Source organism: Brienomyrus brachyistius, chromosome 2 (genome assembly GCF_023856365.1).
Source record: "Brienomyrus brachyistius isolate T26 chromosome 2, BBRACH_0.4, whole genome shotgun sequence".
In the NCBI taxonomy this organism is placed as follows: domain Eukaryota; kingdom Metazoa; phylum Chordata; class Actinopteri; order Osteoglossiformes; family Mormyridae; genus Brienomyrus; species Brienomyrus brachyistius.
Window position 1 is genome coordinate 22946179 of NC_064534.1, and position 15289 is coordinate 22961467.

The 15289-nt window shown below is 42.2% G+C and overlaps 1 protein-coding gene across 2 annotated transcripts in view; it reads left to right on the forward strand.

Moving 5' to 3' along the window:
- Positions 1-14580, forward strand: part of fras1 (Fraser extracellular matrix complex subunit 1) — a 60164-nt gene extending 45584 nt beyond the window's left edge. For both annotated transcript variants that reach the window (XM_048997929.1, XM_048997937.1), the window contains 22 exons: positions 646-805; positions 1002-1170; positions 4650-4896; positions 5343-5687; positions 5780-5940; positions 6084-6231; positions 6345-6550; positions 6775-6931; positions 7189-7389; positions 7553-7740; positions 7841-8116; positions 8252-8484; positions 8724-8884; positions 9346-9560; positions 9640-9790; positions 9991-10098; positions 10190-10349; positions 10454-10570; positions 11332-11498; positions 11639-11844; positions 12497-12643; positions 12732-14580. In XM_048997929.1, coding sequence (XP_048853886.1) covers positions 646-805; positions 1002-1170; positions 4650-4896; positions 5343-5687; positions 5780-5940; positions 6084-6231; positions 6345-6550; positions 6775-6931; positions 7189-7389; positions 7553-7740; positions 7841-8116; positions 8252-8484; positions 8724-8884; positions 9346-9560; positions 9640-9790; positions 9991-10098; positions 10190-10349; positions 10454-10570; positions 11332-11498; positions 11639-11844; positions 12497-12643; positions 12732-13316 — 4508 coding nt within the window. In that variant the 3' untranslated portion in view covers positions 13317-14580. The remainder of the gene's footprint in view (positions 1-645; positions 806-1001; positions 1171-4649; positions 4897-5342; positions 5688-5779; positions 5941-6083; positions 6232-6344; positions 6551-6774; positions 6932-7188; positions 7390-7552; positions 7741-7840; positions 8117-8251; positions 8485-8723; positions 8885-9345; positions 9561-9639; positions 9791-9990; positions 10099-10189; positions 10350-10453; positions 10571-11331; positions 11499-11638; positions 11845-12496; positions 12644-12731) is intronic.
- The last annotated feature ends 709 nt before the right edge of the window (positions 14581-15289 follow it).

Sequence of the window (15289 nt, forward strand, 5' to 3'; positions counted from 1 at the left end):
TCCAAAGTCCTATAAAGTCCGTGTCCAAAAAAATTATATATCATTGTCACTAAATATATGATTTAGAAGACAACTGACATGTCTGGCACAGTTCATTTTTGTCCAGAGGTGACAGACGTGGTGCTTGGGCCGCCCTCTGTGGGGTGGATATGGCATCTGCGGGCTGCCATGCTTTTTTTGGGTAGTCATCTTCAGATCTAACCAGTTCTTACCTCTACCGCTGTTCACGTTACAGGTGACACAGCATTAACTGCATATGTCACCTGTCCCCACGCTACGTCCTTCTCTTTCTTTGACAGGCCACTTTGCCAAACTGCAACTTAATGCGGAAGTTATATGCCTACATATGGTTCACTGAGGGTGCCGTGCATGCATAATCGCATTTAAAATCTGTGAGATTTATCAACATTTATTGTATATATATGTGTGTGTGTGTGTGTGTATGTATGTATATATATATATGTATGTATATATATGTATGTATATATATATATGTATGTATGTATGTATGTATGTATATATATATATATATATATGTATGTATGTATGTATGTATATATATATATATATATATATATATATATATATATATATATATATATATATATATATATATATAATTATTTATTGTTTTTGTCCACTCAGCTGATATAAACTTGGGCTTACTCCGGTATGTCCTCAATGAGGAACGAATCCAAGAGACCATGGACAACTTCAAGTTCCTGGTCAAAGACAGTAAACCCAATGTGGTCACTGACAATGTGTTCCACATCCAGTGGTCTCTCATCAGCTTTGAACATGCAAGGTTTGTGGCTCAGTACTTTATTTCTGTTTAGATGAAAAAGCATTAAACCTCAGACATTCACAAATAGTTCCCCATAAATACAATACCAGAAATATAGCATTAAAAATGTATCAAGTTTATTGAGAGTAACACTGTACATTCTTTGGGATTGAGTGGTGTTAATGACATTTCCCAATGGATCACTGTGTGTGTTCAGTTACAATGTGAGCGAGCAGGCTGGGACCGTGGCTGTGACGGTCAAGAGGACTGGAAATTTGAACCAGTACTCCATCGTGCTGTGCCGGACCGAGCAGGGGACAGCCACCTCCACATCCAGCACAGCTTCCCGGCCGGGACAGCAGGACTATGTGGAGTATGCTGGTCAGGTAGGTTACTAGCATCCCAATAACTCAGCGATTGTTGCAGTGGTGACCAAATATATTCATAGGTGCAGGTGTCAGGAGGAACTGCTTTCAGGAAGGATATTTCTACTTTGTTGGGCTGTAATGGTGCTTTCAGTTACAGTACATAGCATACAGTGAAACAAAGAACAATTTTATTCACATGGGTGGAACCAAAATCTATAAATATATTTTCAACATGGGAAAAAAATATGCTAATTGTGGCTGTGATATTGGTTACAGCTAATGCTGGTTACAATCAGTCATAATTGGCAGTTTCTGAACATTTTGGTTTTGCGATAAATTACACCAACTACTATGAGAGACCAGTTTTAAGACCAGGCTGTTTCAGCAAACACATCCAATGTTCTAACTCATTTGAGATGACATCATCCGAGCGCGTGTATGATTGGAACACAGCAGAAAGAGCCTCTGCAAGTTAGCACCTAATGCTAACCATACACTAGAACAGTGTTTCTCAACCTGGTCCTCCAGGACCCCCAGCGGTCCATGTATTTGCTCCCTCCCAGCTCGTAGCCAATCAAGGACTCTAAATACCTGGCACAAATGTGCTGGGAATTGGGATTGAGCAAGACGTGGACCGTCTGGTGGATCCCAAGGAGTGGGTTGAAAAACAGTGCACTAGTAGGGATGTAACGATATTAAAATGTCACGATACGATACAATTTCGATATTGATCTCACGATACGATATTTATTGCGATATTGTGGAGAGGCTCACGGTATTGTAAAATAGTTCCCAAAATTGTGTTAAGAATGAAAATAACCAACAAAAAAAAATTTAACTGCTTTTGCCAGTCACCAGGACATTTATTCGTATATTTAAGGATCATGACAACATATGCTGATCCCTTAATGCTTTTAAAATGCAAATTCAAGGAGCATTAATATACCCCGTATGATACAGTGATTCTTCAACAACTGATTCTTCTTCTCATGTGCAATGTTCTCTCAAACAACTGTAAACAACAAAGAAACAATTCCAAAGAAAGGAATTCCCAACAGGGAACTGCAAAGAAAGATCAAGTTAAGCCAGGTTTAATCTATCATATGTGCTAGGCAAATAAAAACAGCTTGTTGAAACAATCAAGTATCTATGAACATAACTTAAATAAAATAGTGAAAAAGCTTACTGAAAACACCCTCTGTCCTTTAGCGTTTGTTGACATAGCGAAGCCGAAATGCTTCCATACTTCGGACTTGAATGCTGCAGGGGCTTGCACAATCTCAATTTCGGGGGCGTTTTCAGAAGTATCAACATGAGCCATGCTGTATTCGCCGCTATCCGCCATGCTTGTTTGTTGTGCGGGCAGCGTAAACTACTATTGGCTCAACAGCGAATGCCGTAGCGCAACGGATCATGGGTTATGTAGTTTACAATGCGTTATTCCGCAGAAACCTGCCTATTTTTTTTTTTTTTTTAAGGATAACTGGCGTTTTAATATCGTAACATGACCACGACGATATCGAGACACTTTTATTACCGCGATAGCGCGATATGGTCAATATTGTTACATCCCTATGCACTAGAAGACTTTGAAAAGATTTTTTATAGAGTAAAGTCCAACAGTCTCACATTTAAAGACTGTGTGTCATTAGTTGCAGAGTCTTTTTGTCATAGTCTATGATTTTGCAAAAACTGGGGATCTTGCAGGGTCCCTATGCGCAAGAATGCAAACTAGATTCCTTCCCTGATTATTTCCCTGGTGGAAATTTACAGGAAGGGAAAAACTGTTGAACAGTGGAACGGAAACAGAAACGGCTTTTGGCCACAGCTGCTGTTGTGTGTTGAAGATAGATAGATGGTTGGATGGTGGATGGACACTGCAGACATCGCAGAATGTAGACCAATGTAGACCTACCCTGGTTGCGTGAATGGATTTTATTTAATGTATAAATTTCATTATCTTCTGTATTTTATTTCTATGTTATTCAGTCTCAATTCAACTTTCAATTATTTTCCTTGTACTTCGGAATGCAGTAATTTGTACCCATTTTGCTGCTTCCTGTTTGGTGTAGTTAGTTTTTAGTTGTTAACAATGTCTGTGTTACTATTTGCATGAGACAAGATTAAAAACCAATGATAATATTAAACACGGTTGATTTTATTGGAACATCAAGATGAGAAAAAAATAGATTTAAGATGGCTATCCTGGCTACCTTATACCAAACCAGTAAGATGATGGAAGTGCGCCACAACTCTAACAATACTCTCGTGATTTAATGCTGTCACTGAGAACCTGACTGCGACGGTGACATTTGCTTGACATAAGGTGCTTTTTCAAGGATATTCAGACCAGGCTAAGAAAATATTTATGGCTACAGGGGTGTTTATTGCTACAGATGTGTGACTATATTCTGTAGTAAAGAACACGCGATGATTGTAATTGTGATGCCCGGCTCGTCCGCTCCTCGTGTGTACCACGCCCCCTGCTTACCCACGTGTGCTTCCCTGATCGTCTCCAGCTTTGTCCGCTTACTTTGATTAGTCCCATCCTATTTAAGTCCTGGTCTTACCTGTTGCCCTTGTCCGTCATTGTGGTTCTGCTGTGGATCGTACCTGTCAGTGTTCCCAAGACCCGATTCCCCTATTAAACCCCGAGTATTGCCCCGATTTGGACTCGTTTGCCTGTTCTTCGCACGCCTGCCCACACGATCGCCTGTCTGCTCAACCCTCGATCGTGACAGAATGACGGACCAGGGCAACAGGTAAAACCAGGACTTGCATAGGATGGGACTAATCAAAGTAAGCGGACACAGATGGAGACGATCAGGAAAGTACACGTGGGTAATGCAATGTAATGCAATTTTATTTATATAGCGCATTATCACAACATTACATTGTCTCAATGCGCTTTACATTTCTGCCACGTAAAGAGCCCCCAGTGAGTAAGCCAAAGGCAACGGAGGGTGTGGCACACACGAGGAGCGGACGAGCCGGGCATCACAGTAATAATGTTGTATTTTTAATTTATTTTACATATTTATTTTTACAATGTGCAAATAAATCCAGATCTCAAATCTCTTAGGTTTTGTTACTGATACATGTTGCCAGCTGCATTGTTTCCAAATTGTTTGTTTTATAATAATAATTTCCAAACAAATATTGTTTTCCTGAAATTGCATCGAACCGTGAACCCAATTCTGTATACCATTATACCCATACTAGTCTGGTTTGAAAAACCGAATCAGGTCAAATAACATGTATAACTGAAAGGATAACAGTAGTATTTATATTAGAGACCCTGAAAATCAGAAGATTAGATTCCATTTTTGCATTTAGGGTAAAATACTGTTAGCTTAGATGTAATGGTGTAATAGATGTTCAGTTATGGCATTCAGAATTAACATGTTAAAAAACACATGAATACTTTCATTTTGTTTGTATTATACATCATTAAATTAGAAAACTGAAATATTGAAACATTCTTTTTTTGCCTTCAGGTGCAATTTGATGAGAAAGAGGACACAAAGCTGTGCAGTATCGTGATAAATGATGACCAAGTATTTGAGAACATCGAGATGTTCAGTGTTGAGCTAAGCATGCCTGCATACGCCCTGCTGGGCCCAGTGACCCGCATCAAAGTCCACATTAACGACACAGAGGATGAGCCCACGCTGCAGTTTGACAAGAAGATCCATCATGTCAATGAGAGCGCCGGTTTGGCACTTATCCCCATTGAGCGGAAAGGTTAGTGTCAGAAGCTCAGGTTAGATGAGCCGCTACCATCTGAGGTGGTTAAAGCAAAGATATTTACAGTAACCTTTACGTCTGTAATCTGAGGCTAGAAAAATTATTGTAATGATAATGGAACTGAAAAGATGCTATTTCAGGTGATGGTGCTTTTGTCCAGGATTCCAGAACAGTTTTCTTTAATACTAAATATTTGCAGCAATATCTTTAAAATAAAAGATGGTCGTCCGTCCATCCATCCATCCATAGAAGCTGTTCATTTTGGAAAAATGGTGGTGTGTTATTGTTTTTCTGCATGCTTAGTCGATTAAACAACAAACTATTGTTTGGTCATTTTTGTATGCTGCATCAGATAGCCACTTATGAATGTACAGTGTCTTTTCAGCGCTTATCGCTGCGTGTTTGCTGACTCCATGTCTTAAACGTGTGCCTTGGACCCGCAGGTGACACCAGCAGCACAGCGTCTGCCCTGTGCTACTCGGTCTCTAAATCTGCCCAAGGCAGCAGTCTCCACGCTCTAGAATCAGGCTCAGACTTCAAGTCTCGTGGGATGAGCAGGGACAACCGGGTCATCTTTGGACCCGGGGTCAGCATGTCTTCGTGTGATGTCAGGCTGATCGATGACAGCGAGTATGAGCTGTCTGAGGAGTTTGAGCTGGTTTTGTCTGACCCTTCTGACAATGCACGAATTGGGCATGTCAGTGTAGCTAAAGTGGTGATTGATGGACCTAATGATGCATCCAAGGTCTTCCTGGGCAATTCCACTTTTACGTTCAGTGAGGATGCAGGTGAGTGTTTACAGAACTATAGCATCCATGTTTTTTTTACTTTTAGCCAGATGCAGTTGTCTGAATACAGTCTTTTGATCTTCTGTTCTCAGGCACCATTGAGATCCCTGTTCACAGGCATGGCAGTGACCTGTCGTCTTTGGTCTCTGTGTGGTGTGCCACTCGACCCTCGAAGCCTCCCTCTGCCACTCCTGGTGTAGACTACATCCCCAGCTCCAAGAAGATTGAGTTCAAACCTGGGAAGACAGAAGAGGTTTGCATTCAGATTTTTGGGAAAAGCCTAGAACACTTTGATAGGGTTCTAGTAGCTTTCATGTTCTACATTACACTGTTTGAGCTGAGACTCTTGAATGACATCTTGCGTTATCTTTCCTCATTCTTGTACATTTTCCACAGACCTGTAGTTTGTCGATAATGGATGACGTTCAGAATCCAGCCATCGAAGGGTCTGAGTCGTTTGTGGTGTTTCTTAGCTCAGCACAGGGGGCTGTGCTCACGGAACCTTTTGAGGCATCTGTCATCATTGAAGACACTGTCCAAGACAGTAAGTGACAATGCCCCATGGACCTGCATCAACAGCCTTCTGTTAAGAACTTGATTTTGGCTCTCTGATTAAGACACGAAGCAGATGTTGATCTCGTATGTATCTCTTCTCAGTTCCCCAGATGCAGCTTGAGAAGAGTGAGTACACTGTGAAAGAGAAAGATGGCATCCTGCACATTCCTATCATCCGCACTGGAGATCTGACCCTCAAATCCTCAGTGAGATGTTACACCAGGACAATGTCTGCCATGGTTATGGACGACTTTGAAGAGAGGACAAACACTGACAGTTCTAGAATCATCTTTCATGAGGGAGAGAAGGTGCAGCTCTTCGGATCTCATGGCTTATTGAAATGTGATTGACAAGTACATTGTACTTTTTACAGGTATTCATCAAAATAAACCTGCTTGTAGGGCAGTGAAGGGAAAAAACAAAGAAAAGTGTATTTCTGAGAAACATTAACCAAGCTTCAACGATGCTTGTAGCCTGTGGTAAATTCGTGGAAAGATTATGGGTGGTGAGGGTCTATGTTTGTTTATTTCAGGTGAAGAACTGCACTGTCCAGATCAATGATGACTCTGTTTTTGAACCTGAAGAGGAGTTCCAGGTGCATCTGGGGAGTCCACAGGGTGACCACTGGACTGGAGCCATGGTGGGGATTCGTGATGTTGCCACTGTCACCATCACCAATGATGAGGATGGTGAGGAAAGACTCAGTGTCTTCACACTGAGGCAGCGTAGGGCACAGGTTGAGGTGTACCCTGTACATATTGTGGGCAATTTAGACTCACCAATTTTCTAACTGCATGTGACTACTTTGGACTACAGCAGGAAACACGACATGGGAAGAACACGTAACTTGCTTTCAAACTCAGAACGAGGAACAAAGGTTGTGTGTAACGTGGAACACACTGCATATCCCAGTGATTCCTTTAATGTACCAAATTGTCCTTCACAGCCCCAACTATTGAATTTGAGGAGGCAACATATCAAGTTCGGGAACCTCCAGGCCTGGATGGTATTGAGGTGGTGGCCATCAAGGTCATCCGGAAAGGAGATCAGAACCGTTTATCAAAGGTCCGCTGCAGTACCAGAGATGGTTCGGCCCAGTCGGGTGTGGACTATAACCCCAAGAGCAGGGTGCTCAAGTTCAACCCTGGTCAGTTCCCAACAACGGTTCTTGGCTGATCTTTTTCTCCTAGTTTCTTTGTCTTTATTATCTATTATTGTTCTCTATGCTGAATGCTCACAAAATCTTTGTTGTGTAAAGTATTCTACGTTTAGCAATATGTTTCAAAACTATGCCATCTTCTCTTTTGAAGGTATGGACCACGTTCTTTTCAAAGTTGAGATCTTGTCCAGTGAGGACCGTGAATGGCATGAATCTTTCTCGGTGGTCCTTGGCCCTGATGATCCTGTAGAGGCGGTACTTGGAGAGATCACCGTGGCAACAGTTACTGTTTTGGACCAGGAGGCTGCAGGAAGCCTTATCCTTCCTGCGCCACCAATCGTAAGAGTGTGATTTGCTTTGGTATTTAGATCTGTAAATGAAACAGCAGTTTGGTCATAGAGAGGTGCACTATTTAAATGATACTTCAATCCTCCTGCAGGTGGTGTCTCTATCTGATTATGACTATGTCCAAGAGGTTTCAAAAGAGGAGAACAAGAAGTCCCCCTCCCCGGGATACCCCCTCATATGTGTGACCCCATGTGACCCTCACTATCCAAAATACTTTGTGATGAGGGAGCGCTGTGAGGAAGCAGGCATCAATCAGTCCTCTATCCACTTCAGCTGGGAAGTTGCCGCCCCAACAGATGCCAATGGTGCGAGATCACCATTCGAAACAGTGACTGACAACACCCCTTTTACGAGTGTCAACCACAAGGTGGGACAAGCCATAGTTCTTTCTCCCATTTAGTTGGTAAATACTGAGACCTAAGCAGCTGTGGCATGCAGCTTGGTCGCCCCCTCAGTGTTTAACACAATGGTGCGTTCTTTGATGTGTGGGTTCTGTGGGTAGGTGCTGGACAGCATTTACTTCAGCCGCCGCTTCCACGTGCGCTGCGTGGCCCAAGCCCGGGACAAGGCCGGACACCTGGGCACACCACTCAGGAGTAACATCGTCATTATCAGCACCGAAGGCTCCATCTGTCACACGCCAGTCACCACAGGAACTGCTCGTGGCTTCCAGGCTCAGTCATTCGTTGCTACTCTCAAGTATCTGGACGTCAAGCACAAGGAGCATCCGAACAGGTGAGCGCGGTCTGACCTGACGGGTATGAACCTTTTCAGCTGTAGGGTAGGGTTGTTAACTAGACCGTGCTAAGCCTCTGAGAAAAGGGTAGGGAAAGCAGCAGAACTGGCTGCCGCTTTGTATTAAATTAGTGACATTTTTTACCTTTTCAACGTAAATGGATATGCGCAGTATACTGTAAACATTGCAGAAATGAGGAAACTAGTTACAATTAATGCAAATAATGTTTACGTTGCAGGATTCACATTACAGTGCAGATCCCTCATCAGGATGGCATGTTCCCCTTGGTGTCAACTTTGCCCCTTCACAACCTACACTTCCTTCTCTCTGAGTCTATCTACCGTCACCAGCACATCTGCTCCAACCTTGTTACTCTCAAAGATCTTGAGGGTATCTCGGGTAAGGAGGGTCAGATGTGAAAGCTTCTGGTCCAGAAAGAAAAAATCCTGGCTAGGATTTTGTTTCAACCAACCAGTTGAGTATCAAGAGTCATAGAGTACTCAACTTTTTAGCTGAAACAAAATCATGGTGTGGATTTTTACTTTCTGGACCTGAAATTTCCACCATAGTAGGGTTGAGTGCATCTTTTGATGTCAGAATGTGTTACATTTGGAAGTAAAGACCATTTAGCAACAGTGATACTTTTTAGATTAAATTATCTTTTATTAAAGCCATTTGCGAAAAAATAATTCAAATGAATTTTTATGGACAACAAACTAGACAGTATTAGTATCTGAATTTGCTATGCAAATATTTTTTTACAGAATGATTAAGTTCGCTGTCCATCCATCTATTGCCCACCCCGCTTATCTACTACAAGGCATTTTCTTAATGTGTGGGATTCCCTGTTTCTATGTCAGAGGCAGGCTTCCTGGAGGACGTGGCCTATGACAGCATTTCCCTGGGTCCTGGCTACGACCGGCCTTACCAGTTTAACCCAGATATCAGAGAGTCTAAGACCATTCAGCTGTACAAACACCTCAATCTGAAGAGCTGCATCTGGACTTTCGAGGCATACTATGACATGACGGAACTGATCGACGTCTGTGGGGGCACGGTCACGGCTGACTTTCAGGTGTGTCTCTGACTCCACCTCAGGTCAAATAGGGTCACATGTACACATTTGAACCTTCCGTCTTTGTGTGCTGTGACAGGTGAGGGACTCGACCCAGTCCTTCCTTACAGTGCAAGTGCCGCTTTATGTGTCCTACATCTATGTGACGGCCCCGAGGGGCTGGGCCTCGCTGGAGCATCACACTGAAATGGAGTTTTCCTTCTTTTATGATACTATACTTTGGAGGACAGGTAAACACATTCACGGGCCTAGAAATGTTATTGAGATTTGTAAACTCTACAGACCTTTTCTTCTTGCTCAGATTTACAGTAAGCATTTTCCTAATTGACTTACCATAACTACAGCTACATAACTACTAATTACAGCTCTGCTTATCGCTAACAAATAGCGCAAATGTGTCCATAAACCTATTCTCCCACTGTCTTGTCAGGAATTCAGACCGACAGCGTGTTGTCTGCCAGACTGCAGATTCTCAGGATCTACATTAGAGAGGATGGACGTCTGGTGATTGAGTTTAAAACTCATGCCAAATTCAGAGGTGACCTGAAAAACTCATTTCTGCTGAGGCTGAATGAACTGCATGAGCACACTGAATTGCATACTGTGTTTTATCCTACTGCATTTTCCAGGTCACTTTGTCCTGGAGCACCACACTCTCCCTGGTCATAAGTCACAGCTCATGGCTCCTGAGCCCCTGGGGGGTATGGACTTTGACCTGCAGCTGCTATGGAGTGCTCAGACCTTTGACTCACCTTACCAGCTATGGAGGGCCACCAGTTCCTACAGCAGGTCAGCAAGGATTCCTAGGTCATAGAGCTTCAGACATGTCAGCACCTGTCATGAGACCTTGTCGTTTCACATGGTCCTGGTGTTTTTCTTGTGGTGTGACTCAGGAAGGATTACTCTGGAGAATACACGGCCTTTCTCATACCCTGCACTGTGCAGCCCACTCAGCCGTGGATCGACCCAGGAGACAAGCCCCTGTCCTGCACAGCACACGCCCCAGAAAAGTATGTCACTCCAGTGCAGGCTCACTGTAAATGAGATCCTTTTAAAGAATGGATCCTCTAGGAAAAATGTTATTTAGATTAATTGTATACTTTTTGACATTAGTGGTGTGTGTCTTACAATTGGTGTATAACCAGTTTTATTCCCCTACACTGACCACCTTACCCAAATGGCATTACACATGACCCTCACCTTTCGCCTTACTGGTGTTGAGCACACAAGATGGCTGCACTGATTGTCCATAACAAGCACTGTATTTGAACATAAGGATGCTCATAAGGGTACATGGTACCAGATCACCTTGACTTTATGGTTGTGTTATTTGGACACTGGGGTGATGAGAGAGGCTAGGGCTGTTAACCAGTTGCCACTTTGTGGTGAGTTGGATTCGGTGAATAAGGAGGAGGTCAGACGGGCCTTGACAACCCAGATGAGCAATTAGGGTTTGCTTGGAATGTCTGGCAAAAGCTACTATGCTAGATTAATTCAGCTCACACCTCCAGAAACCTTTTACTGCGTACTAAGTGGGGCCGGCAACATTGAGTCTCAATAGACCTAGTTTAAGGGCTCAGACGTTGAAACGGCTGCCAAGAGTCTGTCATGTGGGAACCCAAGGACTTGCTGGTGGACACCAGCGATAAGGAAAGCTGCCAAGCCCAATAAGGATGCATTCAGGCAGTGTTTTTCACGGGCGTCCATTGAGACAGCCGAATGTTCTCCATGACCGAAAGAAGCTGATGTCATAAAGCTGCTTCTTTTGCAGGTTCCTCGTTCCTATCGCCTTCCAGCAGACCAACCGTCCAGTTCCTGTTGTCTACTCTCTAAACACTGAGTTTCAATTGTGCAACAATGAGAAGATTTTCATGATGGATCCTGCCAAGTCGGATGTGTCCATGGCTGAGATGGATTATAAAGGAGCCTTCTCCATGGGTAATCAACAGTATAAAGAAGCGTGTCCTCATATGTAGCAGAAAACACTATTACTCCAAGGTTCACGAGGCATTTAGTAGCATCTTGGGGTAAGGGGCATATTTTTCTGTTAACTTTGTGATTAACTTTTCTTCTCTCAGGCCAGACGCTCTATGGCCGGGTGCTCTGGAACCCAGAGCAGAACCTGAATGCAGCCTACAAACTCCAGCTGGAAAAGGTCTACTTATGCACTGGAAGGGATGGATATGTGCCCTACTTTGACCCCACTGGCACGTTGTACAATGAGGGCCCGCAATATGGCTGCATTCAGCCAAACAAACACCTCAAACACAGATTCCTGCTGCTGGTGCGTCCCGATGCCATTACATTATATACAGTGTTCACAGAAAGTCTTCGATTGTTCAATTAATTCTGTAAAAATATTGCTAATTTATTGATTTCGTGACAAATGTCCACTGACAAGGTATGTATATCATCTGAGATATCTTCTTGACAGACTTGTTCTTTTTATTGTCATAATTATTCTGACTCATTCAGTTCTGTTCTTGCCAATTTGCTAATAATTGCAGTCATAGTCATTGGCCCCCAAAGGGATAGTAAACACAAATAGTGTTTCATGTTAATGCAAAGGTGTCACTAATTAAAAAACACCCAAAGAAACTGCTTGTCAAAGAACTTTTAACTAAGAACAGCTCGTTTAGAACTACAATTTGTTTGTTTATTACTATTTGAAATGAATGTTTACTTAAAACTACTGGTTATTTCTTATGTGATATATATTTTTTGTAAATGCATATTTTTTTGTTACGAACTCAATAAATTAGCAGTATTTTTGCTGAATTTAGCAAGCGTCCCAGGACTTTCTGTGAGTGTTACAAACAGAAGCACAGACGAAAAATAGCGTCCTTAGCCCAACTTCAAATACTAACTCGCTATGATGCCTTAAATTTTTTAAAGTTTAATGCAATTGTCATAGTATTCCAATTTCTTAACTGTAGGACCGAAAACAGCCAGAGGTGTGTGACCGGTATTTCCACGACGTCCCATTCGAAGCCAGCTTTGCCTCTGACATTCCTGAACTGCATCCCATGACGCTAATGCCAGGTGTGGATGGATTCACAGTGAAGGTGGACGCGCTTTACAAGGTCAGTGATGCACTCATTGTTGTATGTCATCCTCACAGGTCTTGACAGCATTTTCACTACCTACCTTAATGTATTCACTGTGATACAGGTGGAAGCAGGACATCAGTGGTACCTGCAGGTAATCTATGTGATTGGCCCAGAGTCCATCTCTGGTCCAAGAATGCAACGTTCGCTGACTTACCTAATGAGAAGGGATCGCAGAGATTTGGTGGACAGGACGGGGCGGCTGACCCTGGATGAGTCACTTATTTATGACAATGAGGGTGACCAAGTGAAGAATGGCACAAACATGAAGACACTGCGGTTGGAGGTGCAGCCGTCTGTAACCTTCAGCCCTCAAGCTGATGGTTCCCTTACTGGTGGGTTGGCAGCTGCTTCCCTGCTTCTTCTTGTCTGTCTGGCTTCCTGCTTCCTCTTAAGGAAATGTCGCCGGAAAGGGAAGAAGCTGTCACTAAAGAACGGGGCAAAGGAGTACCCTCTAAACACCAAAGTAGTGGTTTTCCCAGCGAATGCAAAAGAACAGAAGAACTTCAACAACAAACACTGCACTGTGACAAATGTCAACATCCTCAATAAAAATCAGGAGGCTTGCAAAGTCAACAGTGTCAAGGTCAAGCAGGTCAACTTGGAGGTCAAACTTCACAACAACCTGAATGATGGCACAGAGGTCTGACAATACATGGCTGTATATTGTGAAAGGCACATTTCCTTTCATTGTAATGGAAAAGATACTGTATTGTATTTTTATACATGAACATGGGAATTATTCTTGATCATATTTACAGTGCAAATCATTTACCAACTGCGCTACCTCACAAGAGCAAAGACCTGTTGCCTAATTCATAGCTTTTGAGGACATTTTTTGTGTCCTCAGCTGAACGCTAGCTGGTCCTGGGAGTTTATTTTTACATTTTAACATTGCAATCAATGGCAGCTCACTCGCTTTCTCCTGTTTTGATAAAGTGTTCGTTTCTCGGCTGCATGGTCCCTTTCTGACGTCATAGGCAGTATGGTCAGTGTCAGTATTCAGCTCATGATTAAGTGCAAAACACTGGCAGCTCTTGTGATATTTGTGAATCTATTAAAGTGCAATTATGTGCCAGCAGTCCATTGGAGTTTTGCTATCAGGTCCATTTCACTTGACAGCTTCTTTACAGTTTCACACAGTATTCATGCATGCAGCTCCAAACACTAACCAATCATTGAAATCAATTAAAAAATAAAAGCGTTAGACCTTATCGCAATCTTCAGTTCATATGACAAAATATAAATGTCTGCTTTTTAAGTTGTATTTTTTTGTTCCCAAAATCAAAGTAGATGGGAGAGATTGACTTGACATGCCTGGCTAGATTAGAGGCTGCAGTCATTCTGAAATTATGCAATTTTTTGTTTTTTAAACATCAAATGTCAGTGTTTTATACCATTGTGCCTGGCCTCTCTGGTACATGACTTTTACCAAAAACAAATGACGGCCTCACTCTTTTTTTAGTGTTTACTTATTCCTGTGATCAGTTTTCAGCTACAATATTGTGCTTTTGAAACCTGTTTGTTACTTTTAGCATAATTTTGTATTACCCTAATATAATGGATTACATATGTGACATTCTTATCTTCCACACAATGGTCTTTAATTTCCATGGTGGAAGTATTACAGTGCTCAGCAATAAACAATGCATCATTTAAATATTTTAATCACTATCTTCCCTGAATACATCGCAATAAAGGATCATTCAAGTTGGTGTGTTTTTCTTTAGAATTGTACTTTTTTTTTTTTTTTTTTTAGTTCACTAGTTCACTGCAGGGAATGTTACAGAACCATAAAGGCAGATGAGCAAATACCAGAATGTCCTGGTCCTGTCATTCACAAAGAATAACAGTGCTGTAATGATGATGCCTGCATTCTGTGCCTTTTAATAATAAAACATAAATCACGTCAATGCTGTGTTTTTTTGTTAACTTTATCTGCTTCTCTAATTGGATCCATAATACTCCTCAATACACACACACACACACACACACATATATATATATATATATATATATATATATATATATATATATAATATAAAACACTGCAGTCACACCCTCTGGACTGTTGGTTTAATTCCCATCTCTGTGTGTGGAGTGCATGTTCTACCAATGTTTACATTTCCTTCCACCATCCAAAAAGAAGACATGCAACCGCACAACCCTGGAAAGGCTAATCAAGACAATACCATACACATACATTATATAAATTACAACATTTCACAATGACACTACAAACTAATCATTGTCGCTATATTCGTGAGCCTCTGTCTGTCGCAGCTTGAATTGGCATCTCTATTCACACAGAGCTGGGCTGGATTCAAAGCTATAAAAACATGTGAGCAGAGCTTGGCCAGGGCTAGCCATAACTACCAACCAGTGGTCAGGGCTCAGAACTACCCACTGAGGTATGATGTCACCCTTAAAGCCAAACAAGTCAGTCTGCTGTTTGATACATACCCTTTGCAGTATCAGGAGTTCCACGTTATAGTCGACTGCAACATATGTTGACACATTGTTTCAAAATGAGGCACACCGTTATATTTTTCAGTATAGGATGGCTGGCAGCTCTAGGTATAGAATTTTATTAAACAAAGTTAGTTGAGACCCGTGTTTAGC